Below are 10,589 nucleotides of genomic sequence, written 5' to 3' on the forward strand. Positions count from 1 at the left end.
GTTCTGTTTTCATAAAGACATCTAAATTCAAGTAGTAGCTAACTACAAAGGTAATCATTAACTTAATATAAGTAAATTGGTCATGTGTCGAGTATCACAAATGTGTTTTAATTATCAAAAAGTCATCTTACAATTTGTAGTCGTTATTATTATTTTTATTTATTTCTTTTTATCATGTGTTCATTTAGTAGACATTTAAATCATGTATAGAGTACCTGATGAATCAGTGGTGGAAGGAAGAACCCAAGCTAATAAATTCTTGATCGAAAGACACATATGAGGTTTCAAGATCTTCCAGCGGTGGAGGACGATGGCCGACGGGAGCTCTTCGTTCAGATAACGTGTTATAATTCAGTAGGCTTATAACTACCTTTAGTGGCCTATTTTCAATTTATGTGAAAGAAGAAAGAAGAGAGTAAATTCTTATTGAAGAATGGTGTACATATCCTTACAATTGAGTGAATATTTATAATACTAAAACTTAACTGTACATTACTTGTTTTTATCTTCAATTATAGAGTAGGTGAAATAGTAATCAATAATTCATAATTTTACTATGCAAATAACTATTCCATGCGTATGTAAACAGAATTATCATCCAACTTTCACTCCATATGTCATAACAGACACAACAATAATTAAATCAAATTAATAATGTAGGAAATACTGTTACAGAAGACTATTAAGCAACTAATTTTTCTCTTAGAGTTCATCAAAAGATTGTACGTATCTGATAGAAACCATATGATTTGTATGAATACATATCGAAAACTTTCATTTGTTATACGTATGCCTGTTGTAGTTTAATAAAATATTTCAAAACGATACAAAAATAAATCGTATTTAGTTTACTATGAACCCTGCTTTGCGTACCACAGTTTCTTCTGGCAAATCAAAATCTTCTCGGTCTCGATATCGTACTCGGTGGCTTCTTTACGACAACTCCATTTCATTCCTTTAGTTATTGTGGCTATTGCATCAACATAGTAGTTCGATTCCCTTATGATCGCGTACCCATTTGGTCTCAAGATCCGGTCCATTTCCAATAAAACGTGTTTCATTTCACACCTATTAAAAAAGAGTCGATGTTAGATGTTGAATCGAGAAAGATTCGACCCAAAGCTATTTAGTTGAGTCAAAATATGATAGATTACCTATGGCTTTCGGTTGTGAATAGCCCGTCTACATGAAGAAGATCGTACGTTCGGGGATACGTTGAGAACGCCTCGCACCTAAAAATAGAGCAAACGAGTTAATACATATTTACATATTTTGTACCTTAAACAAGAAGTGGAAATGAGCACTACCGAAGCTGACATCATGCTGACATCATGGCGCCAACAATTTTCTCCTTTTCCTTTTTCAATTTTTTTTCCTTTAAAAATTATTACCTCCCACCGCAACACACGAGCTTCCTAACTCGTTGTAACAACATAGTTAAAGTTTTGTGTCAACCCGACCCGTCTTCACTTATTACCCAACCCACTCGCCCCACCCATTTTGCCATTCTGAATATGTGTTAAAAACTTACCAATCTTGAAAAGTTCCGATGAGACCCCTATCGAATACAACAGGAAGTGTATTGGGAGCATACGAAGATACGACATTCATGACCCATAGTGGATCGTCAACTAACGCTGCAGCCAAACCACCGTACATCGTATTCATATCCATCACGTTTCGGATCTTGTTCGTTCCAAGAACCGGAAGAAGCTTCTTGTAATGCTTCACGCGGTTCTTCCATTTACTTTTATCGTGCTTAAACGTTCCACTACTACCACCGCTGACATCAGCCACCCGTTCAGGAGCCACATGCAATCTTTCGGGCCATTTTGCAATAGCTTTTAAGCTCGATTTCTTGTTTTTCGGGTTTGGGACAACGATACATGGTCTCAACGGGGTGTACCATCCGGAATCGGATTCGGTCCCATCGTCACATTTGGGTGGGTAGCTGTCAGTTGTGTCAAGCTGGTTATAGCAGTTGTTGTCTGAGGATTTTTGCCATACAGCAATATCATCTTTTTTGTTGTATAATTTAAAGCACATCGAAGTTAGAAGCGCTTGTAATTTCTCGTAATCAGATTTTTGTTCTTCGACTGTTGTGTTCCAACCTCTCCAACGGTTCTCGTAGTTCACTGGGGGCCCGGATAGAACCCAAAAACCTCCTGGTCTTAGGATTCTGTGTACTTCAACAAGGTAAATTCCACCTGCAAAAAATCATTGACGAATTATATAAACAAATCCAGGATTGCTGCAAGTTTTTGTAATAAAGTTAGTTATGAGGTTTTTTCTGTTCGGGTTACCCGGGAGGTTGATTATTTTTAAGTCTGATGTACGAGGCATATCCGAAACAGTCTGTGACCGTTTCCCAAACCTTCCCTGGCCACCCTAAGATTTGAACTTGCGATCTCTCGCAACGAGTTCAGGTCCCCAACCACTGGGCTATCTTGGGATGATCTTTCTGATAAACACGTGTAATATTAGAGGTTAAAGAAAGTACCGAATTCTGTCCACGGGATCAGGCATCGAGAGCAATGAGCCATATCGAATGAATTCGACGGAAACGGAAGTCGTTGAGTTGATATGATTCCGAGAATGGCGGGAATACCACGTTCTAAAGCAAACTGAACTTGTGCCTCATGGTTATCTCTCGGAGCAAGAGAAACTGTAAGAATCCCTCGATCGAGCAAGTCTCCTCCCCAACTAGCAACCTACATATGAAAAGGTTAAAACTTTTTAACTTCAAATTAAAGGATTTTGCTAACGACAGCTCTAAGAGTTGTCGTTAATACACTTAAAACACTTGTACATAGCAGTTGGTTATTAGCTTTAGGGTGTTGGTTACCTAATCGTACAAGTTTTTTAAGCGTGTTAACAGCAGTCTTAAGGGTTGTCGTTAGCAAAATCCTCAACATAAGTCCAACATTTGTCCAATCTGATAAGTGTTTAAGAAAGGACTAGTTCAGTTGAACTAAACAAATTCAAACAACTAACCCCACAACCAGTATCAATGGCAGTACGAACAGTGCCATCTTTCATTTCAGGAATCAGATTTTGCATTAGATCAACGTATGCGCTAACACCGTTGGGAAACATGGTACCGCCACCAGGGAAGTAAAATTTTTCCCCTTCTTTCCTTAACCAATGCTGGTTAGATTTCTGTTTGTTGATCCAGTCGTATGGTACGTTCCTGAATTACATTTAAATTGATTTTATATACAAGGTTAGGACATTTCTAATACCAACCCGTAGAGCTGTCGTTGAAGAATTCAGACATGCATTATTTGTTTGTACATTGAAATTAACATCCTAGTTTTCAAAAATAACTACCATCCACTAACTCAATGTACCACTAATTTATGCATACATATAATTCTTAATAACAGCCTTTAGCTGTCATTGGAAATTTTCAAAAGTTTATGGGCAAGATTACATTTTTAGACAAGTTTATCTACAAAGAATGAAAAAAGATCAAATCTTTACCTGTACCAACATTCGTTCTTGCTTTTCGGCCATCTGATTGGGTCCTTATAGCCTGCAGGTGGTGGTACAAGGCACTCTTTTCTATCAAAAGCTGGTGGACAGTGACGTTCCATGAACGTAAGCCTGTGTCGTCCATATTTATTCCATCTCTGTTAAAAAAATGTCATTGGTTAAGCAAACACACATTAAGATACTCTTAACAGATAGCAAATTAAACCCATGTAGCTACGAACGGGTTGATTTGGGTTGTAATCCAACTCAGACGGGTTAAGTGAAAATGTTTGTTAAAAACAAAGGGTAAATTTTTCTATAATTTGTTTTACTAAAATGGGAAGTGGTCAAATGTGCTGAACATCTTCCAAAGGCTTTTAGATACAACCTTCTAAAATTATTTTAATAAGTTAGATTGTTTAGAGTGTAATTTTCAACATATTAAATAATCAAAATATGCATATGCATACAATAATAAAAAAACAGTCAACCCGACCAGATCTGGCCCATTTCGGCCTGCACCAAAAATTGACTCTTTATTTTACTGGTTACACGACCCACCCATCTTGCCACCTTTATCAGATGCAATACCTTAGGATCTGTGCAGGGAGTGTAGTCTTGTAAATCAGCACTGCATTGCGGGAAGGATACAGATTTCAGTTGCATCGGAGTAGAAACGGACTTTTTGGGTGATTCGCCTGATTTCACAACTTGTTCAGTTCCGAAAAATCGGTTATTTTGAGAACAAAAGATCCCACCAAGATAAAACGAAAACCCACATAACACAACAAACATTATCCCCATTGGCACAACCTTTGAACTTTTATCATTTGGCTTCGCGGCCTTAACGTGCTTATCATCATCTTTTTGCTTCATTTTACAAAAATCTGTTCACAAAATCATACAACAGTGACTTAATCACATAATTTAAGTTGTAATCAAAACAAGTCAGAAAATGACAATTATGGGTCAGCCCAATTAAACCCTTTTGGGCCTTTTCCTTGAACTAACTATACACATTGACATTTATACATGTTATTCATCAAGATCCAATCTTTATGTCATGAGACAAATACCCATAAACATTACTAGTAGTTTTATCATTCAAATTTAGTACTCGTATTTAGTAAATATATGTTGTAAATGAATATTTGTTTAAAATGGAAAGATAAACAAAACAGATACTTGAGAGAATCAATGAATACTTGAAAGTTAGATAAGTACAGATCTAGCCTAGCTCATGGTGAACTAAAATATAAGTAAAAAATAGACAAAAAAGTGAAGTCAGAGAATCAGTGTAGATCAGATAATCCAAAATATTATTATTAATATTAAAATCAATCTATAATCAATATTGATTGAGAGAGAGAAAAATGGAGAAAAGAATCAAGATCTGGTAGCAATTACTGCACTACAACCGACTTACTAGTTAGCATAACTTACAAGAAATTTAGGCCTTGATGTTAGGAAAAATATAAAAAGTTTTGTAGGGTCCTTATATTTTTTGTGCCCACTGTGATTAAATGAAGATTGGACTATCATACAAGAAACATAACACTGTAGTTTAACTTGATTAAAACTCCGTATTTGATATTTTGTAATGATTCATTTACAACCATATATTTGACACTTTATCTTCTTGAAAAATACAACAAATATGTGGGTCATGACATCATTCAAGTTACAAAAAGCAAATAATAATTAAAACAAAACACATTAACATGATAAAGATCTAACAAATTTAAGATCAATAAAGATCTAACAATAGCCATAAAAACAGATAAAAACAGAGGATTTATGAGTAAGTACCTTGCTAAATGTGGATAAAGTTCCAAGCCTTTTGGAACAGATAAACGAACAATACACTATCAGAAGGATTTAGTGGTTTCAGTTCAGAACTAAAAACCAATAAGATTTGAGAATAAATGATTATGATAACAAATTTTAATTGAAAGAAAGAGAAAAAAAAGAGGTGGGTAGATGGGTGAGAAGAGTATCTCTCACACACATAGATGCTTCTCTACATGCAAGTGTATATATATACATAGATTTTATAAATGACATATATTTGACAGATTATTTAGTTTCCTAGATTTCTCACGTCTGTTTTGCTGTATGTTTTTCTTTTTTTAAATAAAAATAAAAATAACCAAAGATCTATTAGTCTGACTATATCAAAGTGATCATTTCAATCAAAAAAATTATAGGTTCATGTTTAGTGATGGACATATTAATATTTATATGAATAATAAAATTCGTGTACAACAAAAACAAAACCCAATATCACATAAGTGGTGTATGGAAAGGAGAAATGTAGACAATCCTCCCTCTATCCGAAAATATATATATATATTTTTGGGTAAGCGAGGAAACCCTCCTATGAACGAGCACATTGCCCCCCACATAGAAGGTAAAACCTCGAGTAATCAAACCCCCGAGCGCGAGACGTGGTACCGGATGAATTGCACATTATGTGCACCCTCTAGTCTATTCGAGAATATATACAAGTCATTTCTCCGCTCAGAGTGAAAACACTCTCAAAAGTACAGAAAGTCATCCATCTCTCTATTCGACGGATAAAGAGATTGCTTCCGAGTGGATCTCCAGACAATAAGTAGGAAAAAGTTTTTTAAAAAATAAAATAAGATTTAAAAATAAAATTGAGACGCCATGAAAATGGTAAATCCAAATTTTCACGAGTTTTAAATCCCGTCTGAAAGTTAATTTAGGCTCTAAGAGTCAGTCAAATCGCTAATAAATTGACGCTTGCTGTTGAGTCAATAATTCGTGTACAAGTATGTAATAATGTAAATTTGACTTAAAAAAATATAAAAATAAAAAATGTTAACGGAAAATGAATAAATTAAAAAAGAAATACTACTATAGATAGAGAGACAAGTTAACGCAAGGTTCGTTGCTCTCCTTATCTTTCTTTGTGTCGTGTCTTCAACGTGACTTATATCTGTTTTTATTATCTATTTGGAATAAACTTTTGTCACTTGATATTGTACATGGAAGATAAGGTTGTAAAGATTCATTAATACATTATACCTTTATTTTTAGAAGTTCTATGTAAAAGAGTTACCCATAACCCATGCATTCAATTCAGTAATAGTTAATTGTGGATATTTTGCGTTATGGGGTTCATTTTTAGGTGTGTTTATTATTGCGTTATGTGGCTGATTTTTTTTATTATCACGTTTAAAAAATGTAAATAATTAATTTATGACGTTTGACAAATAAAATTAAGAATTTGATTACTTACGTTTCTAGCCTTTCAAAACGCAAAAATCAAGAAGTGACTGGTCTCTTATTGTGGGAAAACGTGCTTCTCCAAATTAGATTTTCGCCAATTAATTGACCAACATATCCTTGTGTAGTTGCATAAATCCTACGTTCTATCTCTACGTACCTCTACTTACTGATAAGCTCTACCTGCCTTCTCTTTCATTTATATTCTTTATTCTTTATATATACCAATAAAATATTTGTCAGACTTGTTTACAAGATTCATGGCTATACTTCACCTATTCATATTTTCATGTTTTTTCTTTTCTAAAATACTTTCGTCTTCCATCTTATTTCATTTTGTGAGACTCTATGTGTTTTTTGTAATTGTTATTATTATTATACACATATGATAATAATGTGTATTTGTGTAAGTAACATCAAAGAAAATTATAAAGAAATGTATAATTAGATATAATATTTATATATTTTATTACTTTTAAAGGATGTCCTTTTTGATATATTTATATCTTAAATAACTAAATAATCCGATTTTTCTAAATACTCAGAAACTGATTATCTAATTATAACAATTTTCAAACGACATAATTAAATCTAAACACCACGTTTTGTTGCAGCCGATTACCTTCTTATCTTATGATTATTTAAAAAGTATAATTAATTTTTAAAAAACGTAAATTCAAACACCCCTATATTTGGATTCACAAGGTAAATGCTTTAAATGGTAGTACAATCCCAGCTCCATTTCCCTTAATTTATTTCCCTTAATTTGTACTCCGTATCTTCTACTATTTTCTTTTGATATTCGGAAATATTAATTTGAAATCGACACATTGTAAGTTTGTAACACAACTTTATTAAGGAAAGAACCAAGAGTTTTAAATGCTCAATCTTATCTAATCTCATGATAACAACAATATAGGTAAAAATGTTATAAGCGTGTAACGGGACGGTAAAGGTATTGAACAAATGAAATAAGTCATCAAGGGTTACAATATTGCATTTTAACTCCGCTTAGCTCACTTTATCTATAACTTAGCTCAACTAGTAGTGGTCTGCCTATCTTAATGAGAGGTCAGAAGTTCGATTTCGCTGGACTGCAACATTGCAATCAATGTTATTCCTGACCTGAAGTATTCACACAGCCTTTCGCTTAGTGTGGGGGCAGTGTGAAGGGAGAGTTTTACCGGCCATGTCATCGAATTGGTTCAGATTTAGGGCGGGTTATGCAATTACAGGAGATGAACGCGTTTATTTAAGGGCGTCAATAATTGTGATTAGATCGTAAGACATTCTGAAACAAATTTATGAATTAATATATTAATATAGAGGGTTTGGCTAAATTATACTCTAAGGGCATGAGTTGAGCCTCATTTATTTCACTCAAATATTCTAAATATATCACAAAATTAATTCATTAAACTCTCACATTTCCAAATTTCCATATTTATTGATTATAATTTAATAATATTAATGGAAACATTTATATCATTAATTGTCTTAACAACTGCCCTTAAGGCACAAGTTAAATTTTCTCACAGACCATTTCTAATAGCCCGACAGTTCAACTCCCACCCCGCCCCAGTGTCAGATTACGTGGCCAAACTGACGAAAATTAACGGGGCATCAGTTGGACGATTGACGCAAAAAAATTCGTTAGTGACACGTGGGGGCTTGCGATTGGACCATTTTTGTGACGCGTTTGACCAAGTACAATGGTCATCTGACCGTTTCAAATATTATTATTTTTTTCCAACAAATCAATGCTTTTATTATTTTTCATCTCCTATATATACATATATACCATTTTATCATCTTCTTCATCCTTTAGCTCACAAACTCATTTATAAATTTCTAAAAAAAAAAAGACAATGATAATCATGTCTAACCCAAATCAAAGACCACCAAACCCCAACGAGTCTAGTCGTTCGACTTGTTCATCAAACGTGTATGAGACTTTGGAAGCTATTTCAAAGTCTAAGGCGGAAAGATCAAAAGGTGTTGAACATGCGAAAAAACAAGAGACACTCCGAACCGCCTTTGCATGTGCTAGTATTTTGACCGTCAATGGCAGTGATATCAAGGACCCGGGTCACAAAAATTATGTATTGAGAAGCTTCAAAACTTCTACCTCGATGAGTTTAAGCATTTGGTCGATATACCACCACAACTACCCGAAGCATCATTCGAAGACGACAACTAATTTACTAGTTTATGTTTTTTTATTTCAAGTACTCTTTTTTTAGTTTGTAAATTTTTTTATTTTTAGTACTTTTTTAATTTGTAGTTTTTATTTTTTTAATTTAATGAATTTTATATTATTAGTATTATTAATTAATGTGCTAATTAAAGATAAAAAAATAAAAAAATAAAAAACTGGTAGAACCTACAGATGACATTTGGAGTTAAAAAATATCAGAAACTGACACTACCTAATCACAAGCAATTTGAACTTTTTGCCTAAAAATGCACAAACTGCCCGTGATATCACAGGCATGGTTAGAAATGGTCTTATATAAAAGAGATATTATATTGGCATTGTTGTCATTATATAGGAGTAGTAAAAGGAACTAATGCCAAGTTGAATTTACGCATGTCACTTCCTCATAATTTTCGATTAATAATAATATTAAATATGTAACAGACAGAAATCAAGAATAGATGTAAGATGATCTTTTTGTGTGATTTTTTATGCTTTTATTTAATTATATATTAGTGTTATTTTATAATTTAGTTAAGACCAGTTTATGACAATGGTCATAGAATAGGTTCGTTTATTTAATTTGAACTCTGCTAAGACCACCTAACGAGGTACGAAAGATATAAGATACATGGTAAATACCCGTGTGTTATGGAGTATTGTGATATAGCACAATTAAGTGTTATACCAGCTGGCTTTGAGTTCATTTCTTTCTTTCCTCATTCTCACTCTCACACACCTAACACTTCCTTACTTAAAAACCCTAAATCCTTGAATCTCGATTTGGTCTTAAATTGTGTTAAGAAATCGATTCCTTGCGTCGTTGTGAATCTATCAAAGTTAGATTTAATAAATTTCATGTCCAAATCAGTGTTTTATTTGGGTTTAAAATTAGGTGTTTGTTAAAAGTGGTTTTGGTGTCAAAATGTCTAAATTTGATGTTTTTTGTGGGTTAAAGTTGTGAGTTTATGTCCTTAATTGTTTTGTGTACAAGATGTGGCCAGTTTTGAGGTCAAAAACAGGTCCAAGATCGAGATTTGGTGATTTTTGCTCGAAACCCGTCACTTTGTTGCTGCTGATGCGTTAAGTCGTAAGAATTCTAATGAGAATGTGAAGTTTATGCGTTTGAGTATAACTTCAGATTTAGTAGACCAATTGAAAACTGTTCAGGCCGTTGCTTTGGAGGATGAACATGTTAAATCCGAACTTATGACTAAACGAAAAGTTGACCTAACCGATGACTCACGTGGACTTAAGACCTTTCATAACTGTGTTTGGGTGCCTATGCTTGGAAACTTGAGGGATTTAATCTTGACATAAGTGCATAAATTCAGATTGACAGTACATCCAGGTAGCAACAAAATATATCATGCCTTTAAATTTGTGTATTGGTGGTCTACTATGAAATCAGACATCGCTCGTTTGGTTGAAAAATATCATATTTGTGCACAAGTGAAAGCAGAACATCAAAAACCGTATGGGTCGTTACGTTAGTTGGAAATTCCCGAGTGGAGATGGGAACACATCACGATGGATTTTGTGACCAAACTACCTAGAACTCAGAAAAGACACGGCATGATTTGGGTAATAGTTGACCGTTTGACTAAAAGTGCTCAATTTCTAGTTACTCGTGAAACAACATCATTAGTGAACTCGATGAGTTGTA

At 33.8% G+C, this 10,589-nt stretch overlaps 1 protein-coding gene across 1 annotated transcript; it reads right to left on the minus strand.

Moving 5' to 3' along the window:
• Nucleotides 1-636: 636 nt before the first annotated feature.
• On the minus strand, nucleotides 637-5,564 carry LOC139898487 (probable methyltransferase PMT21). Its single transcript, XM_071881228.1, has 8 exons — nucleotides 5,284-5,564; nucleotides 4,066-4,361; nucleotides 3,484-3,632; nucleotides 2,995-3,190; nucleotides 2,501-2,711; nucleotides 1,532-2,207; nucleotides 1,155-1,232; nucleotides 637-1,068 (listed from the first exon to the last, which is right to left on the minus strand). Exons 2-8 carry the CDS (start codon nucleotides 4,348-4,350, stop codon nucleotides 852-854), a joined length of 1,812 nt encoding a protein of 603 aa, XP_071737329.1. The 5' UTR covers nucleotides 4,351-4,361; nucleotides 5,284-5,564; the 3' UTR covers nucleotides 637-851.
• Nucleotides 5,565-10,589: the final 5,025 nt, after the last annotated feature.

The sequence above is a fragment of the Rutidosis leptorrhynchoides genome, chromosome 3 (genome assembly GCF_046630445.1).
Source record: "Rutidosis leptorrhynchoides isolate AG116_Rl617_1_P2 chromosome 3, CSIRO_AGI_Rlap_v1, whole genome shotgun sequence".
NCBI lineage: Eukaryota > Viridiplantae > Streptophyta > Magnoliopsida > Asterales > Asteraceae > Rutidosis > Rutidosis leptorrhynchoides.

Excerpts from the sequence above, each read along its gene's own strand:
- LOC139898487 (XM_071881228.1), bottom strand. The coding sequence starts at position 4,350 with ATGAAGCAAAAAGATGATGATAAGCACGTTAAGGCCGCGAAGCCAAAT. Across the intron at positions 3,633-4,065 it reads CTCCCTGCACAGATCCTAAG|AGATGGAATAAATATGGACG; the intron begins GTATTGCATCTG and ends TTTTTTTAACAG. Across the intron at positions 2,712-2,994 it reads CCATTGATACTGGTTGTGGG|GTTGCTAGTTGGGGAGGAGA; the intron begins GTTAGTTGTTTG and ends TTTCATATGTAG.